We start from the raw sequence: 26,816 nt of genomic DNA, 5'->3' as shown, positions 1-26,816 counted from the left end.
AAGACTCGCTTCTTTTCTTAGAGCCTTCTCTATTAATCCAAGTCAGTTTCTGAAATTTCATGTTTTCAACTTCATGAGGTCTGTCACAATTTATCATATTGTACACCAGACCCACTGAGATTATAGCAATACTAGCTAGCACCACAGTACTTCATGGTCTTGTCATTGTTTCCAATATAAACTCCATTTTACAGGGGCTTATAACTCAGCTGTAAAATTTGCTGCAGGGTGAAACATGGCAAATAACACATCAGCTGGGTAGCCCTTTTTTAAACCTGAATTTGGTTTAAATCCGTTTGACTGATTTAAGATTTATAGAAGGGGGGGGTGTATTTTTGTGGATTTAGGGGACATTTGTTGAGTTCCTATATAACTCAAAACTGTTTCAGTTTAGAACTTGGATATTTGTCGGCTGTTCATTCATGATGTGGACTGGTGACATTGGGTACAGTAAAAATGGTCTTTCAATAGGCCATGATACTGAGATTTAAAGTTACTACACACAAGTAAGGCCAAACCCTACTGTTCTAACTCAATCCTCACTCAGGAAAAATTGTCCAAGGCCTTCTCTACATGGCAAAGTTTTTTTGTTGTTTTTTTTTTTAAAAACAGTTTTTCCAGTGTAGTTATAACAGTGTAACTCCCTGTGTGAACCCTCTTATTGCAGTATAAATGTGACTTTTTCCAGTTTCTTATGTTACTTGGGAAGAGGTTTAATCTAAACCAAAAAAAAAAAAAAAATCATTTCTACCAGAATAAGAGTGTGTACAAGCAGTGTTATACCAGTATAACTATAAATTCACATCTTAGTTTATACAAGTAAAACCTTCTCATGTAGACAAGCCCAATGCAATGATTGCAGGCTTTGCCCCCAAAGGAAGCCCATTCCATGCACATAAAAATGCACAATTTGACAATCATACTTACCAAAGAAAAATACTCATTTTATTTACTGCTGAATTCAACATATCTTGATATTAAAGGACACTTTATGCAAAGCAGCTCCTACACGTTGTCCTGTTATAAGCACATGCAAACTGAGGATTCCACAATTCTTAGTCTTTCGGCAATTTTTGTTGTTTTTTTGCGGAATATATGCTTTGGTTAGAAAAAGCTAGATTTGTTTCTTTTTTTCCTCCCCTCATTGTCTCATCCACTGTCTTGATTAAGCCAAGCCTGCAGAAAACTGTCTATGGCTAAACAGCAGCACCAGAGGTGATTGTGAACTAATTTAGGAAGAAGTTAACTGCAAAGTGGTTAGAGTCAGCAGCTGACAGCTGCTATCCTATAGCAGCACAGCCAGGATTCAGCTGTTTTGCCATTGTACCGTGGGAAGCACAAAAGAGTCCCCTCTATGATTGGCTGGGATGCTGGGTGTTTCCCATGGTTCCCCGACATTCTGATGCCCTTTCCTGGCTCCACCCACAGCCCACTCTTCACCCATGCCAGTCACACAGACACAGGAGGACTGGAGAGAATGACCCTGTGCTACAGTAGCTGTGCATTTGTACGAGAAAAGAATGAATAATTCACTGTGAATAATTTATTAAACAAATATAGGCTATTTTTCTGGTCATGAAACAACCAAAAGAAGATTGAAACCTCTTCACATTTTTTGCTTCTTGAAATTACTCAGATTATTTTGTGAGGGTTTTTTTTTCCAGTTATTTGTTTTCTTTATGGATGGCTGAATCACTACCAATTCACTGTGAATATGACACTCAGGAGTTGAAATCAGAGCTGTGTTGGTTAGCCGTGATTGGTCACATACATTGTTATTGTTATTATTAGGAATGTTGAAAATATTCAAACATGTTGTAAGTAGTCCATTTATAAATTTGGATCCTTGGCCAATTCATCTTTGTGAAGGTTAAAACAAACTTAAATTATCTGGTCAACTGGACCAATAAAAACCATAACCAATTATTTTGTTTCATAATGTGTAATACACATTAATGACTTGTAAAGCAAGTCAGCAAACTGCACTTAAAAAGACTGCAAAAATCAAGCAGGACAATGCTGCAAGGCTCAGATCAAACCAAAAATGAATAATCTTTTTTACATTTTTGAAGATACAAGTATGAAAGGCGATTCCCAATACAGTATTCTATTCACTTATTCATATCATAGTCACACACTACATAATGCATGAAATTTGCAGTGTCTTATCTCAGACTCTTGTAGCACGTCAGCTTCATATTGCATTAGAAATTTTTCAGTCATGTTTATAACTGTACGATAAAATGTAATAGGAATACAAGCTTTCTTTTTTTTCCCCTTCACATGAATCAGTGTAAGAAATGAATCTGAAAGACTGAAAAAATTGAATTCCATACCTTTGGAAAGAAGTATTTGGAAGAAAGAATTCACCATTGATCTAAATTCTTGGGTCATCTCGGGATTCTCAAATCACATAGCCAAACATAGCTGACTAGAAGGTGGCGCTTATTTTCCAGCCCCTCCGCAAGCCCACTGGTACACATGCACTAAAAGGGTAAGCAATTCTATTCATACATATTGCAATATTGGCCCCCATTAAGGCTATGTCTACACTACGAACGAAGGGTGTGATTCCTCTGTTTGTGTATACTTTTGTACTAGCTCTCATTCAGCTAGCGCAAATATAAATAGCAGTGTAGCCTCAGGAGCATGGGTAGCCAGGTTCAGCGTGGCCATGCAGAGTACACACCCACCGGTTTCAGGTGGGTTTATACTCGGCACAGCTAAGCTGTGCCTCTGCTGCAGCTACCCAAGATACCGTGGTGACACTATTTATACTCATGCTAGCTCTCATTCAGCTAGCGCAGGTATGTGTACACAAGCAGGGGAACCATACCCTTACCTCGTAATGTAGATGTAGCCTAAAATAGTTTTCATCCAAACCACCGGGTTCAGACTTTGTAGAATTTACAACAAAATTGGTCTTTCTGGATATATATACAATTACAATATACACATATATATACACACCCCTCTGATCCTCTCCATGTGATACGTGTTGGACTTATGTAATGAGTTTCAAAAAAGCAAAAACTTGCTAGTTTGTTCCTGAAATCAAGGATCCGAGACCATGTTAACCATGAACAGAGATCTATGGGTGGGCACTCTCTCTGGAGAGTTGCAACAAAGATTTTGTTAGAAAAGTGAATGAAAACAATGTTATTAAAATGAATGCACTGACATTTTCAGAATCTCAGTGTTATTTTTCTTCCAGGTACTAAAAAATATCATGAAAGCAAAATTCAAGTTAATCTTTCAAATAAGAAGTCATATTAGTTCAAATTTAAACTGCCTGCTACTCCTTTGAGGCTAGATTCTCTTATGCTTCTGTTAGTCCCATTAAAGCAAATATATCATCCCACTGAAACTAACAGAACTGCTCATAATGTACTACACAATGGGTGAAATCCTGGCCTCATTAAAATCAACGATAAAACTCCCATTGACTTCAATGGGGCCAGTTTTTTCACTCAGTGATGTTTAATGGTGGGAGAATCTGGCCCTTAATGATTTTTGTGCTTCTACTGAGACCTCTGGACGAGAGACTCATAAAGACATTATAAGGGCTTTGATAGGGCTTTTGCTGCAAAGAGATAGTTTAAACCATCTTTTGGGATACATGCTGTATATTTGTAAGCTGTGCACAACTCCCAAAGGCAATCTTCAAGTGGATAAGGAAATAAATTGGAGGGAAAAATCGATAAAACACAAAAGGTACTAAGGAAAAGAGACAGGCAATAGTAGAATTAACTCCATTTTCTACTCGACATTTCATATGTAAGTGGTAGCAAATTAATGTAGATCATGTTTGCAAAGCTAAAGCAACAATACTGAAAATAACAATTCCCATTTTATACCCATGCCTGGATGCTTCAGGCAGAGCCTCAAACTAAAGGGAAAATATCAGTGATTTTCACTTATTCTGAACACAAGCACTATCGTCCGTGTTCCTTAAGAAGTCTGTCAATGGTGCCAAATTATGAGCCATATCACAGTAAATAATCCCACTGAAGTCAAGGGGCCAGATCCTCAGTGGGGTAAGTCATTTCAGCTCTGTTAAGGCAAGCAGGTTGGACTATGTGACACCCTTTTTACTATTACGCACAGAACTCAGATCAAGCAGCATGATTCACTTAGAAAACCAGGCTAAATAGGAGTCTAGTAGTTGAAAGCCCCAGCTCCTGCTAAGGAGAAATATGTACTCATTGTTACATTTGTGTAAATAAAGAAACCTGGTTAATAAATCCATGAGAAGAAGCAAAGGAAGGAGAGGATTCCTCTTCCTAATAGTGCACCATCTGACATCCAGTTTAAAAACTTGTGTTGCTAATGAGTCAGAACACCAAGTCTCTTCTGGGGAAAGAAAATGACTCATCAACTGGAAACACTAAGGCATAATTTTTCACAGAATCGCACAAAATATACGCAGTCACCTTTCAAATAAAATTTTACATTATTTTATTCCAACTGCCTGAAAATGTCATTTTCCATTAATCCATTGGGAACAGCTCACTTAACCAGTGCAGCAGGAGTGTCAGATTTCCATCTGACTATTTCAGCTTCCAGTATGAACACAGTTATCCATGTCTCAATGTTTCTTCAACCAATCTCCCTCCCTGCCCTCACCCACTCCACCCCCAGTAGGCACAAGCTGACAGCTAAATCCTTCAGTTCAGTCCTTCGACCTTACTCGAGAGCCTTGCCTGAGACATGCCCAAGGACTGCAGGATCGGGACTGCTAACTGCTAACAACTAGGTATATTTGATTGATGGTTTATGCAAAAGAAAATAAAACATTTTAAAATAGTGCTTTATGGAAAATACTGGTTTATAGGTTTAGATTAAATTAAATATAGAGACAATCAAATTGTTATGTATCCTTTAGAGAAATCACTCAAAAAAGGTAACAATACTTGTTGGGACTGAGTTTGCCATTGTTTCCATCTGGAAACCAAGGAAGCCAGATCACAGTCAAGGGATTCCAAAGAGCAAATTACAGTTTCTCTACATTCTAAGCTTATTTGCCATCCATTAATCCAACATTGGAAGGTTTGTGTCAGGCTCAATCTATGGCACAAAACCTTTAGGTCAGTACATCAATATTGATATTTAGCAGGGCAACATCTATATATCTGTCAGTAAACCAATAAACTCTGGGAAGTTAACGTTGAATCCTAACTCAATTTGTTCTGAATAAAAAGGCTCAAGTTTGAATTTTAACTCCTAGTTAAAGAGAGATGTTGTAACATTAGAACTGGAGTTATCACTGAAGAAAAATAATTCTTTCACCTTTACTGGTTTTTCTTTATTTACTCTTATGTTTCCCAACCACACCAGTGTATTTACCCCTAAACGGCTTATTTCTGTAGTAGCTTACTTATCCCGGGGACTCTTTAGAACATAAAAAAAATGTACATATTACAGGAGTTGTCTGTATAACTTTAATGCATTAAATTGCTAAGCACAAACCATAAATAGCAGGAAGTAATGAGTTCAGTAATTCAATATCTCTTCTAGACTTCACTTCCTCTTCTCAACCTCAATTACCATTCTTCCACCACCCTCAGAGGTCATGTATCTCCACCCTCATCTTGTACAACCAGCTGGTACTCTTGAGCTTGGACCACATTTACTGCTTATTGGCCAGATCCTGAACTGGTGTAAATCAATGTTGCTACATAGAAAACCATGTAGCTACTCCAATTTATGCCAACCAAGGATCTGGTTCTATATGTTAAAGTATTACAGTTTACATGGCTTGCATAAATTATGCTTCATATGTGTGTTTTTTATTGGTGTCCATAAGTGTCAGATTGCATGTGATTGCTATATTATGTTTTCTGTAATATTTAGGAAAATGTATGTAAATGAATGATCTGTTAGTGATTGTTCTATGTTTAGTAGTAATCTTTATGTAGACATTCGCGGAACTGTAATCTGAATGTGTTGCATTTATGCTCAGAGTTAAGGCTACACACTGTTTCATAGTTCAGATATATCCATGCTCATCCTGAAGAACCAGAGAGGTCTGGGTCCTGCTTTAAATGCAAATATCAATGCAGATTTAACACTAGCATCGCTAGCGAAGCCTCCATAAAAACAAGGTTTACAAATGCCCATATGATGAGCACTTTAGCTTAAATTAGATGGCTAATAGAATGACAAGACTTCTAAAGAGTACAATTATTTTTTAAAATTTAAAAATGCAAAGCTGTATGAATATAAACTGATATATTCTAGTATTTCTTGCATGATCAGGACTGTCTCTTTTCACCTGACTGGTTCAAAGAAGCTGGGGTGCATCCAAGTGTATATAATATACAGTGTACATAAAATATAACAACACATTTTGGTCATAAATATATGAGACGTTAAACAGAATTTGAGGGGCCTTACCTGCAAAGGTTTTGTAATCCACCAGGTCAAACATTATAATAGCTACTGCTGACCAGGTAACAATCAGAGCAACAACAAGAAGCCATGCTGCTGGCGAGCTGAATGTTGTCATTATGTCCTCTGTAACTGACTTCTTTCCCACTTTCACTGGTGGCGTGAGAACTGATCCATTGTTGTTGTCCATCACTGTGGTGGTGGTTGACATATGTCCTAGTCAAACATTAAAAAAAAAAAAAAAAGAGAGCAAATACATATATTAAGCTAGGTACCTATCAGTCTAAGATAAAGAACATATATGTAGCATCTGGTCTGTTACAGTCGTTATAGCTGTCAAGTTTTCTAACAACATAGGCCCTGATTCAGGAATGCACCTCTATTCAGAACAGTACTTAAACATGTACCTTAGTTTGCTTACATGCTAACCTGAACAGGGATGGAGTTAAATACATTGAATCCAAAAATAGGGCTTGTTTACACAAACATTTAGTTCGCAACAAGCTGAGGGGGTGAATCCAACCTGCACTAGCCTGCCAGACTGTTTGTGTGGATCCTGATGAGCTGATCCTCTTTGAAACAGGACAACATCAAAGCACATTAACTGTTAATGCACATTAGCAGGGCCCACAGGGACAGCTGGTCCATGGCAGGATAGTGCAGGGTAGATTCACAACCAAGCATGCCTCAAACTGATTGTTTAGACAAGCCCCTATATTGCTTTCCTTTTTATAATTAATCACTTAAACATATTCTTAAATCCATACTTATTCAGTACAATATTTAAGCAAGTGGTTAACACTGACTTCAATGGGACTTAAGTCTGTTCTTTCATTTAAGCACTTGCTTTTAACTGGATAAAAATGCCTTCCTGAACTGAGGCCACAATCAAAATAAGTTAGGAGAAAACATATAATAACTACAGAAAAAAAACAACGTATAGCTTCATTGCTCACCACAGGCCACTTGCTGTGACTAGCTACACACCTAAAACAGTGGCTGATGGAAGCATAAAATATTATAATAACCCTCTAAAAGACTGACTTGTTATGGACTGTGATGGGGCGTCTGTCCCACACTGATGGAGAAAGGGTTAAAAGCAGCCCTGGGGAGACTGTGCAGCAATCAGAGAGGGGCTGCAATGAGCAGCCAATCAGGGCAGAGCAGGCCCATATATAAAGAGAGCTGCGGGGAAAAGAAGGGAGTGCCCTCTTGGGAGCCCAGGGAGAAAGGACTGGGTCCCTGAAGGGCTGAGAGAACCACCAGTACCCTGGATAGAGCAGTGCTGGGCTGAGCCAGGGGAGTGAGAGGGAGCTCCAGCCTGACTGGCTGAAAGACTGAAGCCCTGATACAGGGGTGGAGAAGGTGCTAGGGCTGCGGGGAAGTGGCCCAGGGAAAACAGATGGCAGTGGTTGAAGGAGATGCAACACGTGGCTACCGCCTAGAGGGTCCCTGTGTTGGGACCTGGAGTAGTGGGCAGGCCTGGGTTTCCCCCATCCCTCACCCCCACTTGCCACTGAGGGGAGTGGCCAGTGAAGGGCTGCAATTTGCCATTGAGGGGAGTGGCTAGAACTTTGGGCTGCAGTCGGCCACGGAGGCGAGTGGCTGGACAGAGGACTACTGTTCCCCTGGAAAGGGGGGAGAACAGAATGGGGCATGGCTGGAGGGCTGTGTCTTGAAGAGGATGCCACGATCTTTGAGACAACGTGGGTCCAGAACAGAAGTGACAGCGGTCAGACACCACTGGAGGAGGGTGCCCTGTGAAAAGACTGAACTAATTCCCAGAACGACCAGCAGGAGGCACCACAGTGGTGAGTCCCACCCTGTTACATGGACAGTGTGCCAGATCCACAGTAAAACAGCCTACATCCATGGAGCTATGTCAGTTTACACCAGCTGAGTATTAGTTTTGAATTCTGCTGTCAAGGACACATGACAATGAGTGTGTTTATACTCTATTCCATCTCACCAGTCAATAGCAGTAGAAATGTTCTATAGCTGTGCCATGTCTTTTCTATACAATGTCATTACAATTTGTGAAGAGTCATATTTTTGTAAACAAATTTTTTTTGAGCATTTTCACTTTCATGAGATGGCCTTCTAAAAGCCAGTCTTTTCTCCCAAGAGTTGCAGTGTCAAATGGGCTTAACACTGAAAGCTAAAGACTCTTTAGTAGAAAACAAAGAGCAAGATGAACGCCTATGTCAATTCCCATTCAGCAGATATCACCTGTTTACTGGTGAATAACTGCATTTTTAAATACAAACTATTTAACTTACTTCCCTGTGGCTGTTAAGAACATCTTACACTGCACACAGCTCAAAACAGCTTTTAGAAGCTTACAGTTTCATTATATCATGTTTCAAATTGCTGAAATTTAAAACTTGAAAATTTCTGAGAAATTCTTGAACTCAAACAAGTAATAAATGCAATAATTGCTTTCATTTGATATCCAGATATGAAGCTGCAAAAAATCAAATCATTCACTCCTCCCTCGTCAGCAAGAGTCAAATGGCACTGTTACACACTGAGCTCGCTCTTTTGGGAGACACCAGGCTGCAGTATTGGAACTAACCCTTGCATCCCACATACTTTTAATCCTACGGGGACTCAGTTTGTATCCAGACACTGTTTCAAAGTCGAGCCTTTCTGACATATTCCTGAGGTACCGTCCTCCTGTCTAGCATCACTTTCTTGGGAAGTGGGACCCTATGTTCTCCCCTATACTGAAGTCCACCAGAGCTCTACCCTTGTGGGAACTTTGGTTTATTGTTTAACCACTCAAGAAACTCATGACAGTTAAACCAGGGGAACACACAGACTTTGCCAAGGAACCTCTACACCAGACACTACTCAGACCAAGCACAAGAGTACAGATCTAGGCAAAAATAACAAACAGCTGCATGGAAAACCCCTCCCTTCAGTGTCTTCACTGCTCCAAGATCCTTTTGGGTTTTGATTAGTGACCTTTCAGGGTCCCAGGACCCCACCTGCACTCCACTCTTCCTATTGTAAGCTGATCGATGGCTGGTGAGAGAATCCTGGCTCAAGAAAATCTGGGACTTAAATAGATTCTGGCCTTCTCTGTCAGGTGCCCCCTGCCAGAGCAGCTTCAACCCTCTCCCCCTCACCCCATTAGATCAGTTGCTCGGCTCCTGCTCTCCCACCCAGCCATGTTCCCAACTGGGAAAACTAGTTTTCCTGGACTACAGCCAGCCTGTTCTAGGGTGTACTCATTTGAACGATGGACCATCAAGCCTGAGGCATGTTGATGGTTTTGCCATTGTTAGCTCCTCTGCTAGGTGTCAGGATTTCATCTAACACCTCCTAGGTGTCCAGCTCAAGATGGAGGCCACAGTGCAAAAGTGAAGGGCACAAGACAGTTCAGAAAGGTGTTTCAGATTGATATAGATGTACACAGATGTATACTAATCTGTACCTGTGACATCATGTTTGGGGTAACTTCTCTAGCAGCTAAACTGATGCATTATTTATAGTGGTCACCAAAAAAAAAAAAAAAAAAATCTAAACATATGTTACATATTTGCATAGTTTGGTTAAATTCATCCTGATCCAATTCTTATTAAAAGCTCCCCATTGAGTTCAGGGGGGCATTGGATCAGGCCCTGTATGAGTCTGAATTTCCAAAGAATCCCTTTTATTGCTAAAAGAATTAAAGAGCAATATGAGTGTGAACTTGTACTCACTCCTTATTTATCACCAAAGCAAGAGCAAGGTGAATTTTATAGCAGAGTGCAGTAGTGCTGCCTCTGTCTGGGTCTTTTCATGCTGATGCTCATGATAGCCACTTCTGATGCTATAAAATTGCTGCCTTTCCGGTTGGGTCACTGAACATTCAGGTAAGAGAGAAAGGGCCATGTGATGAAGCTCTAACTAAACTGAGGCTACGTCCTCACTACGGGGGCGGGGTCGATTTAAGATACGCAAATTCAGCTACGTGAATAGCATAGCTGAATTCGACGTATCCGAGCCGACTTACCCCGCTGTGAGGACAGTGGCAAATTGACCTCCGCGGCTCCCCCGTCGACGGCGCTTACTCCTACCTGCGCTGGTGGAGTACAAGCGTCGATTCGGGAATCGATTGTCGCGTCCCGACGAGACGCGATAATTCGATCCCCGAGAGATCGATTTTTACCCGCCGATTCAGGCGGGTAGTGAAGACGTAGCCAAAGATAAGCAAACTCAGTCTGTTTCTCATATCCAAAATGACAAATATTGATCTGGACCCTCTACCATTAGATACAGGTTACAAGAATCTTGAAGAAAGAGTTTAAGAACCCCAGACGTTAGTGCACACTGTGTGTAGCTCTTATTTCAGAGTCTATCTTGAGATACCTACAGAAATGATAAATACATAGGCTGTGGTGAACGAGATCCTTTGTTTTGTCCATCAATGTATATCTTTTTAAAATTAGAAAAACGAGATGGAGCACAAACTCTCACAAGCCTGAGACTGATAAAAACTCTTTTGTTCCCTGTATAATGGAAAATCAGTCCAAGAGTGATGTGATAATGAAATCATCATTACATGTCTTGCAATAATTTGTAATGTGAACAAGGTCAGTGTCAGCTTCAGCGGTGATATGATTTACACTCAAACACCATACATTAGAACAGAAACTAATATAATTCACACCCTTGACTGTTCTACATTTTTCATTCATTGTGATTATATATAATTTTCCTTATTTTTGTCCCCTTTTTAGATTGCATTCACTCCAAACATCCCTATACTGATCAAGTGTCTCGTTTCAAGCCCTAGGAACCTGCATTGTTAAATAGTAATGTTGTATAAGCAGCACAAAATTGGCATGTTACATGATTTTTGTAACTTACATGAAATTTGGTTTAATTTATGGATAATGTATTCACTTAATGAACAGTGTCTTATCTGTTAAGATGCAAGTTACATACTTTTCTATTTTAAAAACATCACTGCTTTCATTTCCCTGAACATAAATATTGGATCAAACATCACACTGCAGGAGAGAAAAATCAAGTGACAAAGATCAGCTTCCTAAAGTCAAATTCCAAATCAATAGCATTATTTTATGTAACATTCAAATTCATTCATACAAAAATAAACGAACGTGTGCATGCAACAGGTCATAAATGACACATTATGCATTTTCTTTCCTCTGAGGAGACCAGTAGAGTTTATGATGTAAGGGAGAGAACAGAAAGGTACTATCTTATCTTGATAAGTCTGATTGGCATCATAACATATATCTCAAATGACATACTAATGAAAGACATTTGCACAGTAAAAGCAAAGGCAATTAAAACTACATTGTAATACCAGCCCTGAAAAGATTAAGGAAGCTGAGAAAGAGCAAGTTAGGCCACACATGAGGGGACTAGGCTGGAGAAGCAACCCCTGACTGGAAGATGAAGCTCTGCTGAGCAGGTGTGGGCTGGGCTAGTATAAAGCCAGGAAGCTTGCAACAGAAAGTGTGGCAGTGATGAAGTCTGCGGTCATCCTCCGCCTTGGAGAGGGAATTAGAGAATCCAGAGAAAGAGTAGAACGCTGGGAGCCTGGCCCTGAGGGAAGGGTGTACCCAGAAGGGTGGATAAGAAAGGCCATGGGAGATGGAGTAGGAAGTAGCCCAAGGAAAAAGCACTCAGGTTTGGGACTGCGCAGACCTTGGCTGTGTGTTGTAAGATCCCTGGGCTGGACCCTGGAAGAGTGGGTGGGCCTGGGTTTCTCTACCAGCTACTGACAACAGGTCCAGTGAGACACTACCCTGGAAGGGGAAACCACATAGTGACCTGGCCAGAGGCCTGAATCACGGAGAGGAAGCTGCAGCTCCTGGAGTGAGAGGAGCCCTGGAGTAAGAGAGAGAACAATGGGTTAAGATATTGCAAGGAGAGGTTTCTGACCTGGAAAAGAGCTAATCCCCAGAATAGCGCACAATATTATTCTATACATATAGTATATAATTACTATTTAATGCGCTGTTTTACTGGGGAAATTGACCATGTAAAAATAGCACCTTTTAAATTCAATAAATCTACACCTTTTGTATCTGAATCATATCTGTTTACTTTAATGACAAAATAGGTTCCCAAAACGTATCAGTCTAGTGGGCCTTCCAGAGCTAGTACAGCTACAGTTGTTATTACAAAAGGGCCTAATGGTTACATTAAGTCTCACTGGTCATTGTTTTTACCCACTGTAAGAACCCCGATAGAAAGCAGAGATGTCATAACTCATCTGGGTTTACCTCACAGCCATGCACTGCAAGCTAAGGTACATGGGTTTCCCAGAAGATTCCAGACACAGGCACTAGTTGTTAGAAGCTTCTTCTTGGATACATGGCTGGCTGGGAGGGGGCGCTTGGGATTTCTGAGTCAGGAAACTGCCTGTGTGGTTTTTGCCCCCGTGGGGGTTCACCTAGAATCCATCCTAGGAATGTGAGAACAGTGCTGCTGGGAATAGTGGCAATAAATCAATTTTCCTACAATATATAGGAAGGTGCCTGAAAGTGGTGAAAATCTCATGGAAGGAAGTGGGGTTGGCTGACAGCTGGAGGACATGATGGAGGACATTAAAGAAGCTTGAGCCTCTCTGGACAAGACTTGAACTTCCACTAAAAATATCTAATAGCAAGATGATAGGTAACACTATCTAAAATAGTCAAGTACTATATTATCTGTATTGTGTGGGGCCTAAATGATCATTGGGCAAGATGTATTGATTGCTTTAATTCGTATATTATCTTAACACATCTTAAAATCATTAATCTATCCATATTTTAAAGTTAAAGTTATTTGAATATGGTGTATATACTTGAACCTCTTTCTTGCATTAAAAAGCATATATAGCATTCCCTTGACTGGTACTTTGCTTTACAAGCTATCAGTGCAACCTTGAGATTGCAATTTCTTCGGCAATCTGTGCACGTCGCCACCCACAACACAGCTTCTCCACAAAGACTTGTGCTTCTCTCTGACTTCTGCCATAGCCACCTCTACAGCTGCAGTTCTCAAAAGCTTGACAGCTTCTAATTTCCACAAACTCTGTCTGCTCGGTTAGGTCAGTTATGGGCCCCAATCAATATTAAGCTTTCCTAGAGCCAGCATAACCAATAACGGGTAGATTTTCCCCCAGTATAGCTGAATCCTTACGTGGTACAAAGCCACCCTCACTCCTGGCCTCCATCTTAGGAGGTTTGGTGAGAGCTTCCTTAGTCCAGGCTGATTTCCCCAACTTGCTGGTATGGCTTTTTGAGGCTGTTGTCAGCTGGAGAAAATTAGAAAGTTGGTACAGCTCACATAGTGATTAAAAATTACATGGGGATAAAAAGACCGGCAGTTGCCAATGCCTTGTCTTCATTAGTGCTCCCACTGATACTACCACCAGTGGAGCTGCACAAGGATGGGAAATCTTAGGGGAAAATACCTAGTATAGACAAGGAACAGGGAAGAGAAATGACTAGTGTATTGAGAGTGCTGACCAGATCTCCTCCCTAGGCTAAAACATTGTGACTTCTTTTCCCTTGTGTGTCAGAGGTGCATATATCACATTTGGATCTCACTACCTATGCTGTACATAGCACATAGGCTGAAAATGAAGGAAAGGGAACAATCTAGGATGGAAAGGCTCAAAGTATATTGGAAATTTCAGGCCTGTTCTGGAACTATCAAAAAATATAGCAATACTGGGGTGTTCTACTCACAGTTTAACAAAAGCTCCAAGAGAAAAATCCCCCAACACCTGAAATGTTTATTAGCAGAGAAAGTGACATAAAAACAGCTACATAAATATTAAAATAATAGAAAGAGGTGATGGGATTGCTTGTGAGGGAATGGATTACAGACTTATCAGTGACTGACAGTTATAAACATGTAAAATTCATTATGAAGAGACCATTTCTAAATAACAAAAGAAATAGAATCAAGATTATAGAACATGGAAGAAGATGATGCATGAAAATTAAATGAACTGAATACCAAAAAAGCAGTGACAACTGTGTAGTGTATTGTATACTCAATTTCCTATTTTTCTTATTATTCCTGCACTGGTTTTATTTTTGATCAATATAAAGTATATAATGGTCTAAAAACTGTATTGTTTATCTTGTCCATTCATATTCAGAGATAATGTACATTAGTTTTTAAAAACATCACATTGATTTCAATGGGAGTTTGTGGAATAAAAGTGACATCTTTCCTAAGCATTCCATTAAGATGTTATCCAGTTCAAAGGAAATGGGGAACCAGGTACAATGTCAATAGCAGAGCTACATGTACTGTATGTTATGAATTGGTACAGTTATTAATGCAAGTTCCTTTAATGATGTGTATTTAAGGATCCCAACAATGGTGATGCTTCCCACAAAGTAGCAATGACTATTCCTGCAGAGTCATTACATAATCAATCACTTAATGTGGGGCACAGGGGAAGAAACAAAAAATTCTCTCAAAAATAATTGTTTATACTAGTATTAATTAAAAACCCATACAAAAACGTAGGTTAAAAAAAAGCATTTCACTGACCCGAAAAGCACTTCCGAATAGTTTATGGTCTGATTGTGACACCTTTCCTTACACTAAGTACATTATTACACAAGTAGCCCCATTGACTTCAACAGGACAGCTCATGGTTTAAGATACTGTTCAGTGTGATTAATGATATCACAATTTGACCCATAGCAAAAATTCTGAACTTTTTTTACATACTTTATATTCAGTATTGCTTCTCCCTTATACTTTATTTTTAAACACATTTGCATGGAAACAGTGTCTTTCTTCTTTAAGAGTTCATCAGCTCCTGCTGCTTATACCCCACCTGGAGTCATAATCCTTCTTTTGTGATATCACAATGATTTCCACATCAATCTATTGTGAAGATTATGATGACTTCAAATGAGGAAGAAGCAGCAAGAGAAGATGAACTCTTAAGAAACAAATATACTATTTTCATGCAAATGGTCTTCATAATAAAAAGAAAAATAAAATATATGGGTGGCATTTTTCTAAAAAGAATATTTTTCAAAGACTTCATTGAAATGTCAGGTGCTGTTTAAAATAAAAGCAATAAAATTCAGGGAGAAGGCTCACAACTTTTTTTTTTCAGTCAGACTCACATTCTAGCCAGCGAGTTCTTATGTAAATTAATTTTATCATTGATATGAACTTTCTGAATTATTTAAACACAAGAAAAGCAGTTGTTATTGGCCTCCATTCACAGACTGTCAAGACAAATAAAATACAACTCAAACTTGAATATTCCATCTGTCTGCATCTCCATATGGGTTTTTTTTTGGGGAGGGGGGTGTTCAGGGCAACTGCACCTGTATTTCCCTCTCATGGTCCAGCAAGATCACTCTCGCTCAGGCTTTCAGCTCCCCAGCTGTTGCCTCTCTTGGTCATAGCCATGTGAGTCTCCCTCCTGACTGGGGTATTTCCAGGCTGCAAAGTTCCCTGCTTACCCCATGAATCCCGCTGCAAAGTCAGACTGCCTAAGCAGGGCTGCTTTACTTTTCTCCTCAGAGATATTAAATGGAGCAATTGCCATAGTTAAGTTGCCACCCAGCTCTTTCTTAGTAAGCCCATTTATTAAGGTAAAATGATTACAAAGAAAACATAAAACAATCAAAGAACCTTCATGCTTGCTAATAAGCTTACCAGAGATCTCCTCAACTCCAGCAAGGGCTCTGGCATATGAACAGTCCTTCAGACCCCACCAAGGAGTTTTTCTATGTTTCCAAGTTCAACACAGCTGTTAGCTCAGCACCAGCACCCAAGTCCTGGCCAACTCCTTCCAACCATTCCCATGAAGAATTGGGGGGCCCTGATTGAACAGAAGGTCCTGTCCACTGGTTGCAGCAGAAAAGGCCTGGAGCCAGTTTTAACTAAAGCTATTTAACCAAAAGTCCCTTTTTTTCCATCTGTTGGTTTCTGGAGAATCCAGTTTGAATAAGTGTATGCAAGTTTCTCTCCAGGTGCACGTGTTACAGCCTGAGTTAATTTGCCTAACCACTGCCCACTGTTCTGAGTTCCTGGAGCACTGTGGTCCCTCTTCCCCATGGAATTACACACAGTCCCTGGCTACAATGATACATACATTTAATTCAATAAGGTTTGCTCAGAATATTGCATAAAAATGTCATATCTGTCACAGGGGCATATACAGAATGGGTGAGTGTCACAGAGTGGACTAGCTCTTTAAGGCATTTGGCTTCAGCCCCACTTGTGCTTTGGCATGTTGTCCCAGGCCATTGGTTTGCACCAGTGGCTGAGGTCAAGTAATCTGGAAGCATATGATGGTAGCCCAGATAGGAGACTTCGAGCCAGCTCCATCACAAAGGAGAAAACAAAGAGCTAGAATGTTGTTAGGGGGAAGGTTTCTCCAGAGAAGTCCAAAGTGGATCTGGCTGAGATCCCCTGCTTAAAACCAGACCTTGTATTTTTGGAAAAATATGTTACCAGAATAGGTGCTGGAACTAGCGTTGCTGGGGGTGCTGCCACACCCCTGGCTTGAAGTGGTTTCCATCATATCAGGGTTTACAGGTTGGTTCAATGGCTCTCAGCACTCGCATTACACAAATTGTTCCAGCACCCCAGTTACCAGCCAGAAGCTGAAGAAACTGTGAAGCTGGGGAAAGACTAGTTTTGGTTTAAAACAAAACTTAAACTGTGTTATCTAATAGACCAGACCCAAAGAAGAGTCTTGGGGCAGTTTGAGAAACCCAAATTGGCATCAGTTTCCCATGGGAAGATGTCTCTACAGAGAGATTTTTCAAGAGTACTCAGCATGAACTAACTCAGGTCCCACTGAATTAACAGGAGTTTTAGAATTTATTTAAATGAAAGCAGAGTTAAATCAATGCTGAGTAGTTTTGAAAATCCCATCCTACATCTACATTGTGGCTTCACAGCTGATCAAGTACAGATTAAAGTTTCAAACCTGTGTGTGATTTAGGAAATCCCCCTGAAAGTCAATTCTTGAAAATTGGACAGGTTTCTAACATTTTGAAAATTCTGCCCTATATCACCACTCCTTCTTGCCTAGTAGCATCCTATATTCCCAATAGATCACCAATCCAGCGTATATTCATAAATCCTTAAAACCCTGATATGTTTATTTGTTGGAAATTAGGGCATACATATTAACATAGAGAAATGATTTACGAGGATGTCTCAACTTAAACTACGGGAAAAGAAGCCTTGTGTATCTTGCAAGTGACGGTTAAAAAAAAAAAAAAAACTACCCTCACTTTATTCTGAATTTGTTTGTAAAGACCATTACGCTTTCAAGACATTTAGCCTTCTCCTTGTGTGGTTGTTTCTATTGTGCATAATTTTTAAAAAAGCTTTTATGTGATTCAGCGTATTCAAGCATTATAACTAAGGAAAGGATTAGCATTGAAAAGTCTTCAGGCGATATTGTTGATCCTGTCAAAATAAGTCGTGTGTGATTGAGATTGCATTGTAATATCCTACACAGTAATTTATACCTTAAGTCACTGCAGAAAGAAGGAAACTGGGGAAAGTTGTAAAGGTCAGATTTCAAATTCTTACAGAAAAAGGTAGTGGGTTTTAATGGGATATTTTATATAGCATATTAAATCAACAGCCATATCCCTTTGTGCAGTAATTTTCTGAGAATTCAAAAGACGAGCAATATTAACAATGAGAACACAAGAATGGTCATACTGGGTCAGATCAATGGTCCATTTAGGCCAGCATTCAGTCTTCTGATAGTGGCTGATGCCAGATGGTTCAGTGAGAATGAACAGAAGAGCACAATTTATCATGTAATCCAGTCCCAACTTCTGGCAGTCATAGGTTTAGGGACACTCAGAGCATGGGATTGCATCCCTGACCATCTTGGCTAATAGCCATTGATGGACCTATCCTCCATGAATTTAATCAAATTCTTTTTTGAACCCAATTATACTTTTGGCCTTCACAATATCCCCTGGCAATGAGTTCCATAGGTTGACTATGCATTGTGTGAAGTCGTATTTTTGGATGTTTATTTCAAATGTATTACCTATAAATTTCAGTGGGTGACCGCTGGTTCTTGTGTTATGTTGTAGTTATAAGCATGACAATGTGAGAGATAAATAACACTTTCTCCACACTTTCATGATTTTATGGATCTCTATCGTATCTCCTTAGTCATCTCTTTTACAAGCTGAACAGTCCCAATCTTTTTAATCTTTCCTCATATGGAGGTTGTTCCGTGCCCCTATTCATTTTTGTTCCCCTTCTTTGTGCTTTTTCCAATTCTAGTATCTTTTTTGAGATGAGGTGACCAGAACTGCATGCAGTATTCAAGGTGTAGGCATATCATGGATTTAGAGAGGGACATTAAGATATTTTCTGTCTTATCTTTCCCTTTCTGACTGGTTCTAAGATTGTTAGCTCTTTTGACTGTTGCTGCATATTGAGCAGATGTCTTCAGAGAACTATTCACAATGATTCCAAGATCTCTTTCTTGGGTGATAAAGCTAATTTAGACCACATGATATTCTATATATAGTTGGGATTATGTTTTCCAATGTGCATTACTTTGCATTTATCAACACTGAATTTTATCTACCATTTTCATGCCCAGTCACCCAGTTTTGTGAGATCCCTTTGCAAATCTTCACAGTCTGCTTTGGACTTAACTATCTTGCCTAATTTTGTATTGTCTGCAAACTTGCCACCTCACTGTTAACCATTTTTTCCAGATCATTTATGAATATGTTGAACAGCACTGGTCCCAGTACAGACCCTTGGGGAACCCTGCTATTTACCTCTCTCCACTGTAAAAACTGACCATATATTCCTACCTTCTAACCAGTTACTGATCCATGAGAGGACCTTGCCTCTTATCCAATGCCTGCTTACTTTCCTTAAGAGCCTTTGGTGAAGGACCTTGTCAAATACTTTCTGAAAGTCCGAGTACTCTATATCCACTAGATCACCCTTGTCCACTTGTTTGTTTGACCACCTCAGAGAATTCTAATAGATTAGTGAGGCATGATTTCAGTTTACAAAAGCTGTGTTGACTCCTCCCCAACATAGCATGTTCATCTGTGTGTCTGATAATTTTGTTCTTTACTATAGTTTCAACCAATTTACCTGGTACTGAAGTTAGACTTACCAGCCTGTAATTGCCAGGATCACCTCCAAGCTTATTTAAGCAATATGTTACATACACCAGCGAGTAGTTCTACAATTTCATATTTTAGTTCCCTCAGAACTCTTGGTTGACCAATATAGAATATGAGACCTCCAAAGAATATCAATATTAGAACTGCGTGAAGTTTTTAAGCCAAAACTCTTCCAACAAAAAAGTGCAGATTCAGGTTGCCCAAAACATTTTGCAAATTTATGTTGAATGCACCACCAATATTGTGGTAGGAAAAAATTCCAGAAAAGTCAAAGTTTCGTTTTTACATTTTCTAAATGAAACACTGATTTAAAATGACTTTTCCTTTTGAAAATTGCTTCAATTTTATTTTAAGTTAAAACTCAAAAACAAAACATTTAGTTTGACCCAAACCACATTTTTGCATTTGTTTGGATCAGCTAGTGAACTAAATAAATATAAATCAGTTATTCACACTGCTCCAGTCAAAACAAAAGAAGTAGTCAATACATAAGGAGAGACTTCCTAAGAAAAGGCCAGGTGTTGCAGGAAGTGAGGTTGATTATACTGAGTAAGAAGGGTGCCACTTGCTGCAAGTACTGAACTGCCCAAGTATGGTGCTAGGTGGCACTGTGCTGCTGGAGGTGTTCTTCCTGTTAAGTTAGCAAACTCCAGCCTTGACCAATTTTTTTTTTTCATTTAAGATCTCAAGAATGGAGTTTATAGCTTCCACATCCTGGACAAATTCCAATGTGCATTATTGCATTGTCTGTCTAAATTCCCTCTATAGCTAAACTATATTAAACAGCTTTTCATACAAGGCCAGACATGGCTGCACTTCACCGATGGATGAAGTGATCCCTGCATATGTTCTGTAAAGCAGTTTGAGCTGATCAAAATGAGAAGTGCTATGTACCTGTTAGATGCAAACGGATGAGCACTTTGCGGCAGGAAATATGTATGTGACCTTTGATCATTGTACTTTATTTCATTTTTGTGCACCTGCATTCTTTATATTTTCTATACCGATACTTTACCTTCTTTCGTGTTTTGAAATAGTAACAGGAATACTCTCTCTTAATGCAGATCTTAGATATCTGACATTTCTGAAGAAGCCAAAGGGATATTCAGATGTATTTGTGAGATGATACAAAGTCAGATACATCTTATCTTTTGAAATGTCAAACTGAATGTTGGAGGAAAGTGGATTTCATTCATCTTTAAATAGCATGAAATCTTTTGCAACAGGGTACTACTGTATTTATTCCCTATGTTACTAATGTGTGTTTGGAAACTAAACTCTATATAACTCCTAAAGTCTATATAATGGTTTGGAGTGCAAATATTTACTTTAAATGAGTCAGAATAAATAGTAGTTAAAAATATCACTCTCCACATTTCAGCAACAGTCTGGATAAGTAGATAGGGCATAATACAAAGCCAAAGTGTAAACAAACATTGAGATTTTCAAAGACAAGGATCCTCTGCTGGAACTATTCTGCCACCAATCCCCAGACATACAAATGTGGGGACTGACAACAGGGTCCGGTCACTTGATTTCCACTATTCAGGAAGCAAACGGGGAGATATGCGGCCTTCCAAGAAACTAGGATCCAAACTACTGTATATGTCTTTAAAGATCAATAGTGACACCTTGAATTACATCCAAAAGTAATTGAGTGCAGTGTAAGGTCTGCTGATGTAATAGACTCTCCACATCAGATACCACTAAGCAGTTGGGCTAACATACTAATGTACCTGCTGAGGCTTCCATATGGAGTTTTCATGCGAAGCCCCATGTAAAATGTGTTAAAGCACTTAATTTTGGAGGTCACAGATGTATGGATAACTGTGGAAACTACATATTTGAGAGAAATGGTCATAAATTATTACACTAGGTACAGATGAAAAAAGCCCTTGTGACCCAGTGTGATGCTGTATGATTGCAACAAATCTTGTACAAATGGTCATGTAAGGTGTCACTGGAAAAGTTATGCTTTGCTAAGTGTGTTTATATGCATGTATCATCTTTGTGTCTAATCTTATGAATATTGGCCCTGGACCTGTATCTTATGCATGTGTTGTATTTTTGGGTAACACCCACCAGTTAAGATTTGCATCAAGGCCAGACAGTTATGTGTTGATGGCCCATTAAGGACACTTCACTCTAAAAATGGCCATAGAGGAAACTTATCCCACCTGCTAAGCCTTCCTGTGGATGCATCAGCAAGAATATGGGCAATGGTTGCCCCTGTGACTCATCAAAGCATGTAAGGACATGTGATATATTCATGTGACCCTAGAGTCTATCTTGGGCCAGTATCTTGTTAACCAGTGTGGCGAGAACAAGTTCACTTTTGTTACTGGCTTGGTATAATCTAATGACAGAATAACCACCAGTCTGGGGTAAGTCTGCCCTATGTCTCAGCAGTTTGTATTGAATTTGGCATTTTCAGCTCTGACCCACTGAGGCACGGTGACACTCAGGGAGCCATTAGTGCCAACAGACAGAGTACCCAGGGGTGCCCAGAGTTTTACAGGGATCCTCTGGGTCAGATAGCTGCCTAATAGTTAAAAGAGTGGTTTTTACTGAGTCAGTAGAACCACTGGTCATCAATCATTGCAAAAGGTATGTACAGCTAATATTTAAGGAGTTATGTGTATATATATATTGAAAAATATGGTTGTAAGGTCTTGGAGTTAATGCAAGTTGCCTTAACATTTAAGGAGTTATATGTGTATATATATTGAAAATTATGGTTGTAAATTCTTGGAGTTAAGGCAAGTTGGCCATTTGTGTACTGCATGCCTTGTTGCATACTGACCCAGGTGTGAATGGAATGGCTGAGAAATCTAAAAGAGTGGAAATCTGCAGGAAGAAATAAACAGTGGGGCTATCTTGTTTATGAATAAACACAAAGGATTGGGTTGGTATATCCTGGAGTGCAATGGGTCACTGAATTCTTCACCTAGGAAGCAAACTGACAGCATGCTTGCCTCATGAAAGGAGGGTCGCAGACAGCCTGGCTGTAAAGCACTGCAAGGATTTGGGGTGAGCAATATTCTACAAGATATGAGTATCTTGTTAAGTCTAGGCTCTAGAATGGCTGTTATGATTTTATTTTATATGTAACCATTTGTTTCCAGTACTGCTGCTTGCTACTACTTGAATCTCTAGGCTTTGTTAACTAAACTTATACTTGATTTCACTATAAGCATCTAAGTGTTGTGTGTTTAAGCGGAGTGGTGATCTGAGGTTGAACTGGTAAGCTGGTGTGTACTACTTCTTTGGAAGCAGTGACTCCGTGAATACTGAGTGTGTCCACTGGACCAGGAGTGCTCAAGGGTTGGGTTGTGCCAATTGCTAACCTGTAAGTGACAGTGGGGCCTGAGAGGCTTAACAAAAAGTGCTCGAGTTGCTGTAGATGGAGGAGTTGGGGATTTGACCCATGGCAGGCACAGACCAAAGCTACCTAACGCTAAAGGCAGGTGGTAGTGAAGTGCCTCACAACCCTGGTATCCCTGGGAAGTGTAATAGAACTCTTGGGCAACAAAACTATATGAGACGGCAGCAACAATCAAGGATAACATACTAACTATATTACAAACCAAGGATGTCAAAACCTCTCAGCAGTAGGGGCACAGCCACCACCCCACTACTTTCTCTAGAACCATCCCTGAATCAATCAGTATCAATTCAGTCTTGCCTACACTGTGCCTCAGCACATCTCACTCAAGACTTTATCTGGGCCACACACTGGAAAAAGAGAAACACTGGACAATCCAGGTTTGATGGGGAAAAAAGACCATTGCATACCACGCAGGTACAGTGCCACACAGTCCAAAACATCTCACTTTCTTCCCCAGATACCTAGATTCACCTGCACATTGAAAAGAAAGGATAATAAATAAATGCTTCAGAATGCCGAACAAGAACACCTTTAAGTGAGATGAGCAATTGCCAGCAGGACCCTATGGGATCCCTCTGATAGGGGAAATAAAGCATAATCATTCAAAAAAAATAACATCCACCCCGGGTAACAGTCCAAATCAACAAAACCTCATCATCAGCAATAGAGGGCTGTGAACAGATTTAAGGAATCACCATGGACATCTGACCTTTGTCCATTGCTAAGAGATCATCAGCAAATGAGACTACCAGGCCGTGTGTGTCCTATTCAAGCCTGAAACCTAAGGATTTCAGATATTGCGAGAGTTGCATCACTTTCTCAATAAACTTATCCAAAGGATCTGTTAGTGCAATAGTTACCAAAAAACAATGGCCTCAAGAATACTCATTTCAGGGTTGCTGTTACCTGTGTCCCACCCCCAAATATTTCCTCGCTTGATTTTACTGGGGCATAGGTCCTGCTCCGTTAGCAATCTGAAGTTCCTCGAACACATTTAACATCCCAGTAAATTCAATTGGAGAAAACAAAAAGATGCCCTAGTGCGGTGATACTCAAATTGCAGCTCATGAGCCACAAGGGGCTCTTTAATGTGTCTCCAGCGGCTCTTTGCAGCTCATAATATTAAAACACTGTGATTTAACCAATTTCCTAAAATGTGGTGCTCAGAATTGGACACAGTACTACAACTGAGGCCTCACCAGTGGGACAATTACCTCTTGTGTCTTACATATGAGACTCCTGTTAATAAACCCCAGGGTGGTATTAGCCTTTTTCTCAACTGCATCACATCATTGATTCATTCAGTTTGTGATCCACTATAACCCCCAGATCCTTTTGAGCAATACTGCCACCAAACCAGTTATTTCCCATTTTGTAGTTGTCCATTTGATTTTTCCTTTCTAAGTGAAGTACTTTGCATTTGTCTATGTTAAATTTAGACCAATTCTCCAATTTGCCAAGGTTATTTTGAATTCTAATTTTGAACTCCAAAAGTGCTTGCAACCCCTCCCAGCTTGGTGTCATCCACAAATGTAACTCATGGCACCAGCACTGCCTTCAAAGCAGTAGGAACTTTGGATTAGCAGATGTACAAGTGCAAATATGTAACTCTGCACATCTACTTCATGGACTACCCATCAGAAGTAACTGTAAAAGCCATGTTACTCCTTTCAGGTTCAGCTGCATCATGTGCATGCAAAAAAAAAAAAAAAAAAAAGGGTATGAAGGGTCATAATTTGATAGATGACATTTGGAGAAGTCCAACTTTTTTCCTGGTTTTAGTTCTGAAACTACTGATTTAGAAGGGTTACACAAATGGAGTTTTATAGTGAGGCCAACTTGATTGAGAACATGTGAAATATAACTGTGAAAATATGTGTGGGAGATGCCATTTTATGAGGAATCATTAGAAATCAGCTTCTTGCCTGAGATTCACAGTAGAATTTGGTCCATAATACATACATAAAAAGGCACAGAGATGTTTCATCTGACTCTTTCATGTTGTACAGTAATTTTAATGTAGAACATGTTTTGAGCTACACTACACCAAGTCCTTTGGATCTATAGAGAACATGACTAAGGTCCTAGACACAGAGCCATATTCATGCCTGGTGTAACTCAGTGGAGTTACACCAGGCATGAATTTGACCCAATTTATATTGCCGCTTGCTGTTTCATAGCTCTGTCAGAGTACATTCAAATTTAAAAATAATGTGTTTTTCTTTACAAGTCTCTGTCACGAGACATTATATGCACATATTCTACAAGAAATAATAGAATGCCAAAGTTATAAAGCAACACTTCTGAACTACCAATGGATTACTAAGAACTATAATTTTTTTCACTAACATCTTCACTTTCTCAAAAAGTCATGACTCATTGAATCATAGAAAGTAAACAATGTATGTTTTTTTTCTCCAAAATATAGTTAAACATTTATCTATTTAAAAGGTGTGTTACCTTAGGAAGAAGTTTTCATTACAGGACTCAGTGCTTTGAAAGGAAAGAAAGATTATGATCCAGTTTAATTGTAGGGGTGACTCAGAAAAGAGTGAAATTTTAATCTTGAAAGAGATTAATCTGGAAGATGTATTGGTAGGATAACAACGCTTTAAACACATTCAGTGAAAGGTAAGATAAAAATCCTTTGAATTCAAATATGTCTAAAATAGAAGATGGTTTATTTTGAATATCTTAATGATTATATCATATCTAAAATACCACTTTCTAATACAGTACTTGCATTAAGATTTATACCCCAATCTAAGAAAGTTCTCAACATACATGGTATAGTAAATAATGCCAAATATATGGCATCCTCACGTAATAGTGTTCATATGGTAAGAGTAACTGATTTACTTAAAAATTTGAAAACATCCAAACCTTACATAATTATGCAGAGCACAGAGCTTACCAAATAATTATTATTTTATTATTTCACTTCATCATGTGTGTATCTAACATGCCCTAGCATGCATATGAGACTATCCTGCTTAAAACAACTCCTGGCTGCAATTGCCCTATTCACAAATGGGGGCATCCACCTACTTACACTTTAGTTACATTCATTTTTCTGAAATCCGTAGCCTCCCTAGATTCCATTACCTGAATAAAAAAATAAGACTCTGGACAAAATAGATTGGCATTCTACATGAGCCCAAAAGACTGAATAGCTACTGAATGGACTTCAGCAAAGTGGTTTGCAAACCTAACTCAGATAAAAAAAATAATGCTTGATTGCCTTCTAAATTTAAGAAACTCAGTCAGTGTGAAAGGCAGTTGCAATGTTAGGTCTTGTCTACTGTGATATACCCAGGGTACAATCTAGACCAGGGATTGGCAACCTTTGGCACGCAGCCCATCAGGGAAATCTGCCTGCGGGCAGGGACAATTTGTTTACCTGCAGCGTCCGCAGGTTCGGCCGATCGCAGCACCCACTGGCCACGATTCGCCATTCCTGGCCAATGGGGGCTGCGGGAAGTGGCGCGGGCTGAGGGATGTGCTGGCCGCCACTTCCTGCAGCCTCCATTGGCCTGGAACGGCAAACCGTGGCCAGTGGGAGTTGCGATCGGCTGAACCTGCGGACAGTGGCATAGCCAGGTGGAGGGAACAGGGGGAGCAATAAAAAAAAAAGGCTCCACCCGCTGCGGCGCTTTTACTCACCCGGCAGCGCTCCGGGTTTTCGGCGGCGGGCCTTTCACTCGCTCCGGGTGTCTTCGGCGGCACTGAAGGTCCCACCATCAAAATGCCGCCGAAGACCTGGAGTGAGTGAAGGTCCCGTCGCCGAAGTGCTGCCGAAGACCCGGAGTGAATGAAGGTCTTGCCGCCGAAGTGTCGCCGAAGACCCGGAGTGAGTGAAGGTTCCGTCGCCGAAGTGTCGCCGAAGACCCGGAGTGAGTGAAGGT

The 26,816-nt window shown here is 39.9% G+C and overlaps 1 protein-coding gene across 1 annotated transcript in view; it reads right to left on the bottom strand.

Annotated features, from left to right (window-relative positions):
* TRDN (triadin) overlaps nt 1-26,816 on the bottom strand; it is a 291,579-nt gene that overhangs the window by 246,781 nt on the left and 17,982 nt on the right. The window contains exon 2 of the mRNA XM_029911016.1: nt 6,397-6,606. Within this exon, the coding sequence (XP_029766876.1) occupies nt 6,397-6,606 (210 nt within the window). The remainder of the gene's footprint in view (nt 1-6,396; nt 6,607-26,816) is intronic.

The sequence above is a fragment of the Terrapene carolina genome, unplaced genomic scaffold (genome assembly GCF_002925995.2).
Source record: "Terrapene carolina triunguis isolate 2854851 unplaced genomic scaffold, T_m_triunguis-2.0 Scaffold85, whole genome shotgun sequence".
Lineage (NCBI taxonomy): Eukaryota > Metazoa > Chordata > Testudines > Emydidae > Terrapene > Terrapene triunguis.
This window is presented reverse-complemented; position numbering and strand designations above follow the sequence as displayed.